The sequence below is a fragment of the Narcine bancroftii genome, chromosome 12, assembly GCF_036971445.1.
Source record: "Narcine bancroftii isolate sNarBan1 chromosome 12, sNarBan1.hap1, whole genome shotgun sequence".
NCBI classification, from domain to species: domain Eukaryota; kingdom Metazoa; phylum Chordata; class Chondrichthyes; order Torpediniformes; family Narcinidae; genus Narcine; species Narcine bancroftii.
This window is the reverse complement of record NC_091480.1, coordinates 15,425,993-15,443,511: the sequence shown is the minus strand read 5'-3', so window position 1 is coordinate 15,443,511 and position 17,519 is coordinate 15,425,993. Positions and strand designations below refer to the sequence as shown.

The window sequence follows — 17,519 nt, the reverse complement described above, 5'->3', positions numbered from 1 at the left end:
CAAGCAGTGAGCCAGATTATTCCTCCTTAAATGTGAATTTTAAAAGTACTGCTGACTCAATCCGTGAGCAGTCCGGATTTTTGGACTTCTACTGTAATAATTATTACAGTTTAGCCAACCTAAGACACGTGGATTGGAGTAAGATTTTGAGTTGGTATAGGTTCGGACTTTCTAATACTCACCAATAGTTTGTTGTACTTCACATCGATGCCACTGATGTATTCCTGATGAAAGGGTAGGACAGAGTATTTCAATATATAATGAATTATATTTTGTAGAAGACATGCTCTTCTCTATTTCTCTCATAATAAAAGCTTTAACAAGGATACACAATGTTACCTGGGTGTTGAATATTACAACGGTAAAGTTCATAATCATTACTCATCAGCTGAATGCTGATGTGTGATAACCACTGTTCTCTCTAACTTTTAGTAGTCAGCGTGCGCAAAACTCTTACGTAGTGCAAATTTTTTTTTCTTGTTACCGAAGTATGTGCGCAATGAATGGTTGAACTTGAAATTGTTTGAAAAACCAACTAAAGAGTTAACAGGAACAATTAGCTCAGAGATTATTTTCAATAAGTATCGTTATTAAGGACTACATTATTTTAGGTAACCAGCCTTTTGCCTGCATATTGATTTCCTTTGTGCGCTGGTTGCACAATGTGTGTGCACGTGCACAGCTTAGAGGGAACAGTGGAGAAAACGATCCTTGAATGGGGTCTTAGCAATTGATTTAGAACTTTTAATTCGGTTGTTCTCTGAACGAGTCACTAGTTACAGCACAAGATATTTTGCTTTCCATTTTTATTTAGCATCCTTTAAAATTTTGGGGCTGCACAGTTAGTGCAGCAGTTGGCGCAACACCATCACAGCGCCAGCGACCTGGGTTCCAATCCGGTGCTGACTGTAAGGAGTTTGTGTGCTCTTCCTGCGTCTGCGTGGGTTTTCCCTGGGTGTTCTGGTTTCCTCCCACTGTTTAAAAATGTACCTGGGAGGGGGGGGGGGGGGTCATAGGTTAATTGGGGTATTTGGGCGCCACGTGCTCGTGGGCCGGAAGGGCCTTTCTCTGTGCCATATGGCAAATTTTGAAAATTTAAATGAAATTACAACATCCTTAAAAGGATTATAATTTGATACAATGATATAAGATACCACAAAGAAAGGTTGCTGCCTGAGTTATTATTCAAATTGTACAACATTTCTTGGCCTGCAATTTTCTTCCCACCACTGTAGAGACCTCACACCTGCAAACTACTTTCTTTACCTGGTCTTCGTTCTTGCTGATGTGATCCCCGATTGTTTCAACTTCTTTAGTGAAGAGCTGATGTTGTTCCAATTGCTGATCCACAAAAGGTAATTCATTCCCAAAGCCTTGATTGTTCAGTTCTGTCTGGAGAAGTAAACAGACACAGAAAAATATTGTTCAGGAGGAACCTGAATCTTCACTGAAGATCAAAGATTTCAAAGGCAGAACGATTTTGCACCGTAATACTGGCTCAGATTTTACCAACAAAGCAACCCGTTCAGAGCTCCCCGATAATACAGGGCAAAACTATTTTTGATATCTTCCCCTCAAATCCTCAGAACCTCTACCGATGTGGCTGAGGGAAGCGGTGCAGCTCTGGCCATTCCTCCACTACTCACGACAAAAATTCAGATTTTTAGCTGAAGAGCTTGCATTTAAATAGCACCAACACATCCCTTTCGTGACAGCCCAAGGCAGGAAAACATTAATAAGTACTGCAATGCAAGGCGTGCAGTGAACAATGTGTGACTGGGAGAAATTCTAACCTGGTGGTGCAGGCATTGACATGGTCAGGTGATCTGCTGCTTTTATACCTGGGCCCTGGCTGAGTGATTTATCGGATAGTGGGTAGCACAGGCAAGACTAAAGCCAGCATTGCTCTTGATTATATTGATTCAATTCAATTTATCTACTGATATTTCAATTTACCCCAAATTTAAAACACCTATAGAATTGGTTCTCAACCAGTGGGCCACAGCAAGAGCCACCATGTGGGTCTTTAAAAATGTTAAATAAAATACTTTAAATTAGATAAAGGTGTTTCTTCCAGAGGTGTCTTTGACTTGAAAATATTGCTCAGTCATTGCCACTAGTGGGCCATGGTATGTTAGGCCAGAGGTCAGGTGGGCCTTAGTCTGACAAAGGTTGAGAAACTCTGCCTTAGAGTTAGCACAGTAGAGGTTCATGGGATAGATTCTTGGGAGAGAAAAAAAACCAAATGTTTTATCAGGTTGGGACCTTGCTCTGGACAAAGTGGCTGCCACATAGTCTACAACGTTGACTACTGGTCCTGCTATTACCTGCTTCTCCTCGATCAGTTTGGACCAATCGATGGTAGGGACTCCATCAGTCCGTGCAAAATTGTAGACCTTCCTATGTTCTTGTCTCAGCTTCTGGATTCTTTCTTTCAACTGTTTGACACTGAAAAAGAAAAGTAATTATTTTACTCAAAGTTTGGTACTTTGATATCGTGTCTACACCTTCCCCAAATGGAATTCAATATTTCTCAGTGATCAGAGCTATTTTACTGAGGTATACTGTGACTCACCTGTGGTATCAGATTTTATTCTTGTTGGACATTAGAAAAACCCTTGACCAAGGAGGTGGAAAAAAAAATCACATCTGAAGTCCATTCTTCCAACAAACTCTATCATTATCTAATTTGATGTTAAAAGGAGATTGAATGAGATATTAGTTGATTTCTGACACGTATAAATCTCTGGGCTGGCTAGGAAAAACAAATCCAGGGGCATTATTTCAATCCAGACAAAGGATCCAGGATGGACTGTCTTCCTCCAAACTAAGCTGGAACAGAATGTGCTGGTGGGGTTCGATGGGAGTTCACAGAAGCTGGACAGGATGGCCTATTTATGTTCTGTAGATGCCATTTAATTTTGTATAATTATGGTGGGGAAAGAAATAAACATGGGGAATAACACCTGAAATCTGTGCAGCTAATCCTTGCCTTTATCTTCACTGTGAAATACTTACTCCTGTACAATCATGTCAGACTGTGGATGCTTCTCAGAGAGGGCTGTCTGCCCATCTATATGAAGGTCTTTTAGTATCTCATCTGATTTGTCCATCAAGTTGGTGGTGGTATCCTGGAATAAAACAGGTTTCCCATCCTCTATGCGCTTAACATCCTAAAATAATTTAAAGATGAAAATACATTTATTCAGGGTAAGTTTATATGTCCATTTCATTCATTCTTTGCTCAGAAAAAGGAAATCACATTTGTAAATATCATTTATGAATACAGAACACTCAAAAACTTCTACAAGTGTACCGTGGAGAGCATTCCGGTTGATTGAATCACTGTCGCATACATAGGAGCCAATGCCCAGGACAGGAAAAAACTCCAGAGGGTTGTTAAATCACCCTGCGACAGGCACCAGTTTTCACTCCATTGAGTACATTTACAAGAGTCGTCATCTTCAGAAAGCAGCCTCCATCATAAAGGACCCCCACCACCCAGGCCATGCCCTCTTCCTTCTGCTACCATCAGAAAAAGGTACAGGAGTCTAAAGACGAACACTCAGCAGAACAAGGACGACTTCTTCCCCTGGTGCCATCAGTTTCCCGAATGAACAATGAACCACAGACACTGCCTTACTTTGAGTTTTTCTTACACTATTTGTTATTTATTTTGTAAAGTAGTTTATATACATGTTTGCCCTGCGAGGCTGTCGCAAAACAACAAATTTTGTGACTTGTTCATGACGACGAATTCGGATTCTGATCTTTACATTAGGTTGAGCCTACATTTTAATTTTTTAAAATTAGACATACCGCACTGGAATGGGCCAATTCGGCCCTTTGAGTCCGTGCCGCCCAAAGTACACCTTATTAACCTACACCCTGGTATGTTTTTAAAGGGTGGGAGGAAACCAGAACCCCAGGATAAAACTTATGCAGATAAAGGGAGAATGTACAGACAGTGTGGGATTCAAAACCAGTCCGGTCCCAATTGCTGGTGCTGTAAAGGCATTACCCCAACTGTGCTGCCCACTTCCCGTAATGAGGTAATGGAAGATTGAAACTAAGCTTTTAAATAAAAAAAAAAGTTTTTTTAAATTTTTGGTCAACAAAATGAAGATTGATTGAATAAAGTTGAGATTTATATTTGAATCTAATGTAGAAATGCTCCCCTTTCACTGCATAATGAACCTTAACTCTTTCAAAAGACTTTGATTTGGAGGGGCACCGCAGGGACTGCGGGAGCGCTAGAGCGAAATCCATGGACATTCAGTGACTCTGAAGGGACTCTATTTTGCTTCTTCTTCCCCTACTGTCAGGGGCACCAGGCAATACTAATTTAAAATTTAGTCATACAGCATGGTAACAGGCCCTTCTGGCACTCGAGGCCATACAGCCCAAATAGTTACAACTCCTGTACCATTTGAAGGGTGAACCCAAAGAAAACCCACACACAGAGAGAACGTCCAGACTCCTTTCAGACAACTGCAGATTTGAACCCACGTTGCCAGGGCTGGAATTGTGTTGTGCTAACCTCTACACTAACCATGCCATCCCACAGTGACTCTTTGTCTGCCTTATGTCAGACTATAGGAAATTTAGTGTAGTATTACATTTTATGTGTTATTACATGACAATAAAGGAATCTTGAACTGTCAAAAGCCTGAAGCACAAAATACAAACTGTTGTCCACACAGAGCCATGTTTCCTCAGGGTGAAAAAAGGACTAATGTGGGATCGATTTGTTGAAAGGAGCAAGGGATTGACAAGAGTATTTTATCTTGGGCTTGGTGGAAGAGGCCATGCCTCAGATTGCCGAGACAGCAGCAATGGATGTGGTAGGCTGAGTGCACTCCAAGTTGGTCTAATTAATATTCAGTGCGTTAATTAGACCATGCTGAAAGTGCATTTTGCAATGCGACATAAGAAATAGGAGCAGGGGTCAGCCATCCGGCCCATCGAGCCTGCTCCACCATTCAATGAGATCATGGCTGATCTGATGATGGGCTCATCTTCACCTCCCTGCCTTTTCCCCATATTCCTTAAGTCGCCGACTATGTGAAAATCTATCCAACCTTGTCTTAAATATATTCGCTGAGGTCACCTCCACTGCCACAATGGACAGTGGATCCCATAGATTCACCACCTTCTGGGAAAAGCAGTTCCTCCTCATTGTTGACTTCATTCACTTTGCTGCCAACTTCCACCCCAACCTCAAATTCACTTAGTCCATCTCTTGCAACATTTGCACTGTCTGTCTCCATCCTGGGGTACAAACTCTCGACAGACATCATCTACAAACCCATCAACTCCCACAGCTACCTCAACTACTCCTCTTCCCACCCTGTCCATTCCATTCTCTAAATTCCTCCATCTCATCTGCACCCAGGATGAGGACTTCCATACCAGGTCATCAGAGATCTCTTCCTTCTTCAAACAATGTGACTTTCCCTCTACCACCATCAACTTGGTGCTCATCTGCATATCCTCCATTACCTGCACATTTGCCCTGATCCCCTCCATCCCCATGAACAAGGATAGGATTCCTCTCGTCTTCACCTACCGCCCCACCAGCTTCCACATCCAACACATCCTCCTCTGCCATTTCTGCCACCTACTACATGATCCCACCACTAGACACATATCCCCCCCTCCTCCCCTCTCCATCTTCCACAGGGTCTGCTCCCTCCATGACTCCCTTGTCCATTCCTCCCTCCCCATCAACCATCCCCTTGGGACTTACCCCTGTGACAGCAGGAGATGGTCCACTTGCACCCACACCTCACCACCATTCAGGGCCCTAAACTGTACCTCCAAGTGAAGCAACATTTCACTTGTGAATCTGCAGGGGTCACCTACTGCATCCAGGGCTCTTATTGTGGTCTCCTCTTCATCAGAGAGACTGGACGTAGACTGGAATAACACTTTGTTGAGCACCTCATCTCTGTCTGCTGCAATAGCGCGGATCTCCCAGTGGCCAACCATTTCAAGTCGTCACCTTTATTTATCATTCATGCCATGCTCGCACAGTAAAGACGAGATAGCATTTCTCCAGGACCACAGAGCATAAATATAGTTAGAATAGTTCAACACATTAAAAATATTAAGACTTGTACATTAACAGACCATGGTACCCAATCCCCAAATGTTCTGGGAGTTCAGGAGTCTGATGGCTTGGGGGAGAAAGCTCTTGCCCAATCTGGGCGTAACAACCTGAGTGCTGAAGTGAGGGGTGTGTGGAGTCCTTCACAATAGGCTTTTTCAGGTGCATCCTATGCTAAGAATGCACCTGAAGAAGCAGAAGCGACCCTTTAAATTGCCGTTCAGGTGGCAGCGCTTAAAGCGCAACGCTGGCCACCTGAAGGACACAGCTGCACAGGATGCGGCTCTGAGCCCACTCCAGCTCCTGCCCAGTGTCAGCTGTGATCAGCAGCCTGACCCTTTAACATCCGCTTTCAGCCAGCTGGATTCAGGTGGCTGGGGGAGCCACTGAGCTGAGCTGATTATCCCTCTTGGAGAAGGGTTATGTAGCTCAAGAGCACCTCCTGCACATTCAGGTGGCCTCAAAACAGCCGCATATTGCCTAAACATGCGGCTTTACGTGCGGGGCAATTGGCCACCTGAAAGTGCCTTATGTTTTTGCCTTTCGCCTCCATTGAGTGTTTAAAATGTCCGTTATGGTAGGAAGGGAGCCCCCACTTATATTTTCTGCAGACTTCACTCTCCTCTGCAGGGTCTTGCGGTCTGAGGAGGTACAGTTTCCAAACCAAGTGGTGATGCAGTTGCACAGGATGCTCTCGATATATCCTCTGTAGAACGAAGTGAGGATGGAGTGTTGGAGATTAACTTTCCTCAGCCTTCGCATCCCAGTCCCTTGCTGATGTGTGCCCATGGTCTCATGCACTGCCAGATTAAAACCACCCACAAATTGGTGGAACAACACCTCATCTTCTGACTTGGCACCCTCCAAGCAAATGGCATTAACACCGACTTCTCTGGTTTTCGTTAAAGCACCCCCACTTCTTCCCCTGTCACCTTCCCCTAGCTCTTTCTCTCCCTTCCATCTCCTTTTGCACAAACATGATCAATTCTTACCTCGTCCCTTATCATATCCAATTAACACCTTTTGTTGGTCTAGATTCCTCCCCAAGTCAGCATTGTCTGACTTCCGGGTTTTTCTGAGATTTCCTGATTCTGGCTCATTCTACTTATTCCTTGAAGGGTTCAGGCTGAAAATGTTGGCAATATTTTTGTCTCCTATGGACACTGCAAGACTGGCTGAGTTCCTCCAGTTTTTACTACAATCACAGAATCTGCAGACCTGTGTTTCATTGAGTCTTCTTCACCTCATTTTCCTGACTTCTCTCCCATAACCTTTAACACCCCTCACAAATCAACCTCTGCTTTCAATATACCCATTCACTTGGCCTCCACAGTCATCTGTAGTAATGAATTTCTCCAGCTGAAAATATTTCCTTTGATTTCTATTGGAAAGAGATGACCTTTAACTCTCCCACCACTGGAGACATCTTCTCCATGCCCACTTTATCCATCCTTTCAATATAGTAAAAACATACAGAAATGCTGGAGGAACTCAGCTGGCTTTTGTTAAAACTGCCTCCCTTTTTTCTTCCCCGTCACCTTTTCTCCATCTCTCTCTCTCTCTCTCTTCTCTTTACCCTCAGTCTCCTTTCACAGAGCCAAAATCCTCACCTCTCCTCTTATCATATCCAATTAACACCTTTTGTTGGCCTGGACTCCTCCCCAAGCCAGTCTTGTACTTATTCTGATGCCTTTCTGTTCATCGCTATTCCTTGAAAAAAGGGCTCAGGCCCAAAACGCCGGTAAAATATTGTTGCCTCCGATGGACACTGCGATACCAGCCGAGCCCCCCGCCAGCATTTCTGGGTCTTTACTACTTCTTCTTTGGCTTGGCTTCGCGGACGAAGATTTATGGAGGGGGTAAATGTCCACGTCAGCTGCAGGCTCGTTTGTGGCTGACAAGTCCGATGCGGGACAGGCAGACACGGTTGCAGCGGTTGCAGGGGAAAATTGGTTGGTTGGGGTTGGGTGTTGGGTTTTTCCTCCTTTGCCTTTTGTCAGTGAGGTGGGCTCTGCAGTCTTCTTCAAAGGAGGTTGCTGCCCGCCGAACTGTGAGGCGCCAAGATGCACGATTTGAGGCGATATCAGCCCACTGGCGGTGGTCAATGTGGCAGGCACCAAGAGATTTCTTTAGGCAGTCCTTGTACCTTTTCTTTGGTGCACCTCTGTCATGGTGGCCAGTGGAGAGCTCGCCATATAACACGATCTTGGAAACGATGGTCCTCCATTCTGGAGACGTGACCCACCCAGCGCAGCTGGATCTTCAGCAGCGTGGACTCGATGCTGTCGACCTCTGCCATCTCGAGTACTTCGACGTTAGGGATGAAAGCGCTCCAATGAATGCTGAGGATGGAGCGGAGACAACGCTGGTGGAAGCGTTCTAGGAGCCGTAGGTGATGCCGGTAGAGGACCCATCTGCACAGCATCTGCAGACCTGTGTTTCACTCCTCTCAATATGGAATATGTATCTTGCAATACAAGTAGTGGTAGAAGCCATTATACCACCACTTATTTTGCAAAGTACTTCTAACACATCAATGAAATATTTAAAATAAACAGTGATCCTGTTTCTTCATTCACAGGTGCAGACAAACTGAGAATTTCCAACGGCTTCTCTATGAAAGTTAATAAGGAAGTTAATTTAAAACAGCAACAATAAGAATTTTACTCACATTCTGAAAGAAAATGACCCTACCCAGTCACATTCTTAAGACGTGATTGGAATTTGATGCTCAGCCGTTCCCTAAAGGATTGTTCAAATTATATTAGAGTTTTTTGTTTAATCAATGTATTTGTCATCCAACAATTACATGGTGAATCATTACTGAGTTATGATCTGATCGTAACAAGTAAATCAGTAGAAACAAATTTGAAGGCTTTTATCAATACATCCACCTCTCTTCGGGCACCTCCCAGCGTTAGAAATTACACAATAGGGTGGAGCTTCACCTGGGATAATGATAAATGACCAAAAAAAAAGCAAACTAATGCACACCCATGCATTCCAATACAAAAGTGACAAACTGGCCGTTATTTGTGAAAAGCAAGACAGGATGGAAAAGTTATTTTGTGGAATCAACACAGTGCAAACATTTATATAAATCACCTTACAAAATAAATGCCAATAATGCAAAAAAAGTCAGTCAGGCTGTGTTTGTGGTTCATTCAGGGATCTGATGGCAGAGGGGAAGAAGCTGTCCTTGTGCTGCCGAGTGCTCGTCTTTAGGCTCCTGTAACTTTTTCCTGTTGGTAGCAGTGTGGAGAGGCTGGTGAGGGTCCTTGAGGATAGAGACTGCTTTCTTAAGACACTGCCTCTTGTAGAGGTCCTCAATGGAGTGAAAAGTGGTGCCTTTGATGTTTGCAGGCTGAGTTAACAACTCTCTGAAGTTTTTTTCTTGTCCTGACATTGGTACCTCTTTACCACGCAACTGCCACTTTCACCCAATTCAACACATACCTGTAGGATGCTTTCCTCAATCTTATAGATGTTCTTCTCCACGGTATCGGCATTCTGCTGCAGCCGCTCGATGAGCTGGGAGAGCTTCGAGGGCTCTTTTCTGCAAAAGAGGAAAAGAACAGACCAAAATAATCAGATATGAACACATATAATCTCCATGCACATTGTAAAGCTCGCAATACGTTGTACAGTAGAAGTCCAAAAATCTGGATACCAGAAAATCAAGACCCCCTGAGAATCCAGACCCCCAAATTTTTTAAATGTGGCAGGATTTTGTATGCACACAAGCGTCAGAGATGGATAGCGGCAACAAGCAACCACATTTAATACAGGTAATTTTATCACAAAGAAATTCATTTATATACTGTATTTTTCTTTTATAATGTTCATTTTTACACATAATTTCAGCATTTGCACACTTTTTTTTGCAGCGAAAAATATTCAAAATGTGCCTGTTTGTCTCTTTTTTATTCGTCCTTAAATGTGAAGTTTAAAAGTACTGCCAGAAAATCTGAAAATATGGGCTGACCCAACCCCTGAGCAGTTCGGATTTTAGGACTTTACTGGATTTCCTTTCTATTGCCACTTTTTAAGAAGAACAGTTCTCTTTTATTCTTTTTGATTTTTTTCGATAAATATACTTAGAAAAACTCTCTAAAATTTATATAGAGATATATATATAAATTCTTCACAGAAATAAAAAGCAAACCCCCTCCCCCCCCAACTTCTCAGTATAAATCCACACATCGTCAGGGGTCACATTTATGTTGATCATCAAAAAATATTTATGGGGAAGTCACTTGTATTTCTACTTTAGCAGCATTTATTATTATCTTTTTTATTATTATAATTATAATTGGGCCCCTATATGATCCAAATATGGCTGCCATATCTTAATAAATGTTATATTTGTTCTTTACGTTATATGTAATTTTCTCCATAGGTAATGAACTGTTTGTCTCAGCAGTCCATCGTGCTATATGTAGAAGGGAGTCAGATTTCCAAGTAATTGTGATACATTTCTTGGCCTCTGCTAAGGCTATTTTAACAAATGAAATTTGGAATTTAGTTTACTTATTACTTATTTCACTGAAGTTTCCCAAAAGATAAAGCTCCGGGTCGCCCGTGAAGGCCACCCCTGTTATCCTTGTCAAGATTTCAGTAATATCCTGACAGAAAGGTCTCACCTTCACATACGACCACATAGCATGCAAAAATTTTCCTACTTCTATCTCACAACTAAAACACATTTCCGATATTTCAAATTTTGATTTATGCAACTTCGGTGGAGTGAGCTACAATTGGTGTAGGAATTTATATTGCACTAATTATAGCATTTATAATTGATGTCATGTTATCCAAAGTCCAAACAAACCAACATCTTTCCATTATTGCAACACCTGGATCTAACTCCCGGTCCCTCCCCCGGTCCCTCCCCCGGTCCCTCCCCCGGTCCCTCCCCCGGTCCCTCCCCCGGTCCCTCCCCCGATAAACCTTGTTTTGCACTTACATTCGAGAACATCTTAGTTATAAATTTAGGTGTTTTCTCCAGCCAAATCATTTGTTCCATTTCATTAATTTCAGTTGGGGCCAAGTCTTTCTTTTAGGAATGATCTTAGCTGAACAAAACAAAGTCCTGTTAGCTATTCTTTATTTATTTCTTAATTGTTCAAAAGACACAAGAGATCCATCCTCAACGTATCCTTTGTCATTACCATGAATTCAATATTTTGATTCCCAGATTCATAAACAGTAATACATTTTTACATTACTGTGTTCTTAATGATATAACTGCTTTTTTTTTTAAACCAATGCACTCATTTATTTCTTGCCATATTCTAATATATGTATTAATATAGGGTTATCTGCCTTTTTTGTTATTAACTTAGTATTTCACATAAATAAATTCTTTGCTGTTTCTTCTATTAAATTCAGTCCCATTCAGATCCAAGAAGGGGGACTGTCTTCTTCAAAAAAGAATGATTAAAATATTGCTTGTTCTGAGAAATAGTATTTATTAAAGTCCAAAAGTTGTTAAACAAATATTGATTAACAATAAAACTTTTTTGATTGCTTAAATAATAGACATCTTTTAAAAAAAAACATGAATACAACATCCCTGCCCTGATGGTGACGTAAACAGGAATCTCCGAAAGCCCACAAAAAAAGCTAGCAGAATCTCTCTAGGAAGCAGACCCCTTCCCTTTAAAACCTCTCTGGGGCCCATTCTCCCCCTTAGAACGGAGTTTCCACCTTGCTACTATATTTCCCAAGTTTTCTCTCTTTACTGAGCTCTCCGTGAACATTTCAATAAAATTTACTTTTCAACAATAAATACAAGACTTTTTTTGAAAAAAGAAAATACAACTTTTGCTTAATTGCATTGTAAATATTCTTCACGGTCTTCCTCTTTGGCAACCCTAGCCTTTTCATAAACCTCGCAGGAAGTCTTCCACCTTGTTCTTAGTTTTGAAAAATTGTCAGTTATCTTCTGCTACTTTGACCCTCAGAGTCGAGGGGTATATCATTGAATATTTCATGTTTTTGGAATGCAGTTGTCTTTTTACATCATCAAACTCCTTCCTTTGCTTAATCAAAATAGGACTAAAATCTTGGAAAAATAGCACTTTTTCCATGGTCAATCTTATGCTGGGCATTATTTTGCTTAAGAATATTCATTATGCTGCTCCCAGAATTGTCTCCCCTCCTGGTAACTCAAAAGTCTGACGAAGACCAGTCATGGTTGCTGATCACTAGCTCTCTTGGGTTAGAGGATCCAATGAGCCCTTTCATTATGTAGTTTTTCCTCTGAATTTGTCTTCTCTCAGCACTCGCGGGATCCAGGCTTCAAAGTTCACCAGATCTCTTCCCTCAATTCCTTCTTTCAGTCCAATAATTCGGACATTATTTCGTCTGCTAAAATTCTCCGTGTGGTTGATCTTGTCCAGCAGGCCTCGTCTCATTGCTTCACATCTTTCTCCATGTGTTATCTTGTGTTTTTACCAAATTTATTTCTGCTTGGGTCATTCTTTCCAAAGTCTTAAACGATTTCTTTAATTTTAATCATCCTTTCAGTCATGTCTCTCATTACATTTTCAACACTAACAAATAATCTGTTGCTCAAGTATTCCATTTTATCCAGGATAATATTTAGTTCCCAGCTCTGCAGGACGGAGTCCGCCAGTCCCGAGGCCTCTCTTGCACTGCTCCCTTTCGGGCTTTTGGTCTATGTTCCTGGCTGAGTAGAAGCTTCTTCATTTTTTTGTTTTCGGCTGCCTTGGTTTCTTAGTACTTGTTTTGTCCATTTTTTTTTAAAATGAAAAATTTTTAATTTTAAAATTTTAAACTGTATTTTTTATACTCTTCATGGATAGCTCAATCAAAACACATCTAATTCCTTCACATGGCCATGCCCCAGCAGTTCTCATTTTTTAGCGCACATCTTCTACCGCTCTACCAAAAAAATCTATTTTGTGAGATCACAATAAGCCAATGAACCAAAGCAGAGAAACCTATCATTTTGTGTTGGACAACAAAATTTTGTGTCAGACAATTGAGATTTTTTTTTTTTTTTTTTTTTAAAGAGCTTCTGAAAATCTTAATAGTTCAGATTTACAAAGCATTTAAGGTGCAGGCTCTGAAGATGTGTATTTCTAAACCAAGAAGATAACTTTCTAGATCAGCAGCTATTGGAGTTCAGAACCAATGGGCTGGTAAACTAAATAGGGGTGGTTGCATGCTCTGTGACCAATTCCCAGTATTGCGTGTTGATGGCTGACACTTAATTATTTCTTTCAGAAAAACTGCATCCTCCCACTTATCTCAGGAAAACAGCCAACATATTAAAACACTCATTCCATCCTGGCCACATTCTCTTCCGTCAGGAAGAAGTCCACTGGACTGCCTTCAAAACAACCTCTATCGCTGCCTTTTCGTTGCACATGACAATAACTTGAAATTCCTCTCTTTTTAAAGCCATCCCCAAAAACCTTGTGCCAAATACGGTTTGGCAACAGGGTAGAAAGCAGCACAGTTAGTATGGTAGTTAGCACAATGCTATTGCTGTGCCAGCGACCCACATTTGAATTTGGTGCTGTCTATAAGGAATTTGTATATTCTCCCAGTGTCTGCGTGGGTTTCCTCCGGGTGCTGCGGTTTCCTTTCACCCTTCAAAACGTACGAGATTTGTAGGTTAATTGACGTATTTGGGATCGTGGCCCGGAAGGGCTCGTTACCGTGCTGTAGGTCTAAAGTTCTTTTTAAATTAAACATTTTTAATAAGCAGCGAGTCAAAGAAGGCAAAGATTTTTCAAAAGTAATTACAAAAGAATGAAAATTTGTAAGCACCTTGCTTCACTGATAATGTTGAATCCAAAGGATGAATATGATCTGACAATGACATTAGGATACACCCTTTCACTCAAGGTGAGTGCAGTCTGTACATAACAACATGTGAGAGTTTTCTAAAGCTGCAGCAATCAAAAATTTTTTGGATGCTGCTTTCAGAGAGAAAGAAGGGAAAGCTTTAAGCCAAGGAACCAATGCAGAGAAACTTATCAAGTGTGATTTTGTGTTGGACAACAATATGTTGTGTTAAGGAACTGAGATTCGAAAGAAGGGTTATGAAAAACTTAAATAGTTAAGAGTTACCAAGTTTTAAAGGTCAAACATAGGACCTCAGCCAGTTTTAAGGTGCTGGCTCTGAGGTTGTGTATTTACACGCCAAGACACTAATTTTATAGAAAGCAACAATCTGAGTTCTGAACTAATGGGACAGTAAAATAAACATGTTGTCTGTTCTGTGACCATATCCCAGTATTACATTTTGTTGCTGTTGGTTTCCTCTATAAAATCCTTGGAAATTATCAAGGTCTGAAGAAAGATTCAGCACTTTCCAAGCCCAATCCTTGCAGAACAGCTACCTAAGCAGGCAAAATGTGAAGTTATTGTCAATCCCGATGTCCTGGTTTGCCATGCTGAAGCTGCTAAGAGCTCGGGGATGGATCAACAAGTGGAATCTCCAAACCAGGTAGCCATCCAGGGAAAGAGGAATAGGTGCCACAAGATTCACACCACCAGGTTCAGGAACAGCTGCTACCCCTCCACCATCAGACTCCTCAACAACAAACTCAATCAGAGAATTATTTAAGGACTCATACATTTGTTTTCTCTTCACATTGCAGTTTGTTTACATTTCTTTGCTTATGTATCTTCTTGACTACAGTATATCTATATTCTTTGGCTTGGCTTCGCGGACGAAGATTTATGGAGGGGGTAAAAAGTCCACGTCAGCTGCAGGCTCGTTTGTGGCTGACAAGTCCGATGCGGGACAGGCAGACACGATTGCAGCGGTTGCAGGGGAAAATTGGTGGGTTGGGGTTGGGTGTTGGGTTTTTCCTCCTTTGCCTTTTGTCAGTGAGGTAGGCTCTGCGGTCTTCTTCAAAGGAGGTTGCTGCCCGCCAAAATATAATATCTATATCTATATGTATATCTATCTATATGTATATCTATCTATATGTATGTCTATCTATATGTATGTCTATCTATATGTATGTCTATCTATATGTATGTCTATCTATATGTATGTCTATCTATATGTATGTCTATCTATATGTATGTCTATCTATATGTATGTCTATCTATATGTATGTCTATCTATATGTATGTCTATCTATATGTATGTCTATCTATATGTATGTCTATCTATATGTATGTCTATCTATATGTATGTCTATCTATATGTATGTCTATCTATATGTATATCTATATGTATATCTATATGTATATCTATCTATATGTATATCTATATGTATATCTATCTGTATATCTATCTGTATATCTATCTGTATATCCATATGTATATCTATCTGTATATCTATCTGTATATCTATCTATGTATATCTATCTATATATCTATCTATATATCTATATATATATCTATATATATATCTATATATATATCTATATATATATCTATATATATATCTATATATATATCTATATATATATCTATATAATATATCTATATAATATATCTATATAATATATATAGATATATATATAATATATATATATAATATATATATCTATATATATAATATATATATATAATATATATAATATATATAATATATATATCTATATATATAATATATATATATAATATATATAATATATATATATAATATATATATATATAATATATATATATAATATATATAATATATATATATAATATATATATATAATATATATATATATAATATATATAATATATATATATATATAATATATATATAATATATATATATTATATATAATATATATAATATATAATATATATATATAATATATATATAATATATATATAATATATATATAATATATATATAATATATATATATAATATATATATATAATATATATATATAATATATTATATATATATATATATATATATATATGTTTTTGGGAGATAAATTGGGAAAGATTTGTTAGAGTAGGTCATATACAAACACTTTAAAACAGATCTTATTTACAATACCGGAGCTCTGCCCCATGGTAGACGGATTGGCTCCAGAGCTTTTGCAAGAGAATAGTACTCAAGAGACTTCACTAATGGATTGTTGTTTGCAAAAGACAACAGATGAAAGAGCATGCTGGAGCCAATGCTGTCTGGAAGAGAACTTTCTGTTCTGAGAGGGTCATGTGGTTTTGAAAGCCGAGAGAGTCAAACGGGCTTTGGGTCCTCTGGGCTTGTAACACCACCAATAAGTAGTAATTCTGCCTGGCCCGCAGGTAAAAGAATCTCTGGGTTGTATGTGATGTCATGAACTCTGAAAATAAATCTGAATTTTGACTTTGAACTTGCAATGACCTTCGAACCACTGAATTCCTTATTTCCTTCTGTTCTTCACTTATAAAATTCAGGCTTTTAAATCTATAGGTAACCCTTATTCTCTATAAAATTTATATTTTGTTAACCTTGTTGATACCCTCTTACTCTGGGCTTCTTTTGAATAAACCTGTTCTGACAATTCAAGGAATATTTCCATAATTTCATTTCTCAATGTTCTGGTGAATTCAGAACTTAAGAAAATTTTAAAATAATCAGTACAAATAAAATTGCATTCACACATTCACATTTACCCTAACACTCTGTAACAATATTCTATCAGTTTAATTTAATTTTACCAAAACATTGGAAAAGGCAATGATTTTTAATTGCAGATTCCAGTTTTCCTATGCAACTACAATTGATGCAATAGTGGTAATTATTTCTTGGAAGATAATCAATATCAAAGTGGCTTGGGTGGGAGAGTGCTATTAATTCTCAACTCTAATATTATACTTCAAACATTTTTTTTTTTTTAAAAAGACCCCTCTCTGCCGCTTAACTGTTCATTGCAAGCTGCTATGAAAACCACTTGATTATTTGGCTTCTCCTTTGTCAACAATACTATTGCTTGAGCAGTTAATATTTTAATTATACACTGCATATAGAATGTTAATTTAAATAGAGCTGTGCTTGATGAACGGATAACCTGAACAAATTCTAACTAAATAAATCTTGGGCTTAGAAATATGAAGGATACAGTTGTTCACAAATGTGTTTCATGGAAGGAAATTTTCTGAACTAATCCAGATTAGTCTAAATGAGAATCCAGGCTCGCTTGATGTGAAACACTCCAAGATGGCTTTAAACATATGCAAAATATTGCAGATGATGGAAATCTGATGTAATAAAATGCTGAAATACACAAGAGGATCAGGCGGCAAAACAGATCTAATAGAGCAGGTCAATGAATTTCATCAGAAAGGGACTCTCATTATGACACTTACTTGGCACTTCTAGCATTTTCTATTTCCTGGCCATAAATATCTAGGGGATTTGTGTCATTATTGGGTTGTGGTTCAGGTGCCTTGCCATTTGGCATGGATGATCACGTCTCTC

The 17,519-nt window shown here is 39.4% G+C and overlaps 1 protein-coding gene across 2 annotated transcripts in view; it reads right to left on the bottom strand.

The window, feature by feature from the left end:
- ppl (periplakin) overlaps positions 1-17,519 on the bottom strand; it is a 127,421-nt gene that overhangs the window by 36,975 nt on the left and 72,927 nt on the right. For both annotated transcript variants that reach the window (XM_069906098.1, XM_069906100.1), the window contains exons 2-6: positions 9,566-9,665; positions 3,019-3,173; positions 2,328-2,448; positions 1,267-1,392; positions 183-224 (exon numbers count right to left, since the gene is read on the bottom strand). In XM_069906098.1, coding sequence (XP_069762199.1) covers positions 183-224; positions 1,267-1,392; positions 2,328-2,448; positions 3,019-3,173; positions 9,566-9,665 — 544 coding nt within the window. The remainder of the gene's footprint in view (positions 1-182; positions 225-1,266; positions 1,393-2,327; positions 2,449-3,018; positions 3,174-9,565; positions 9,666-17,519) is intronic.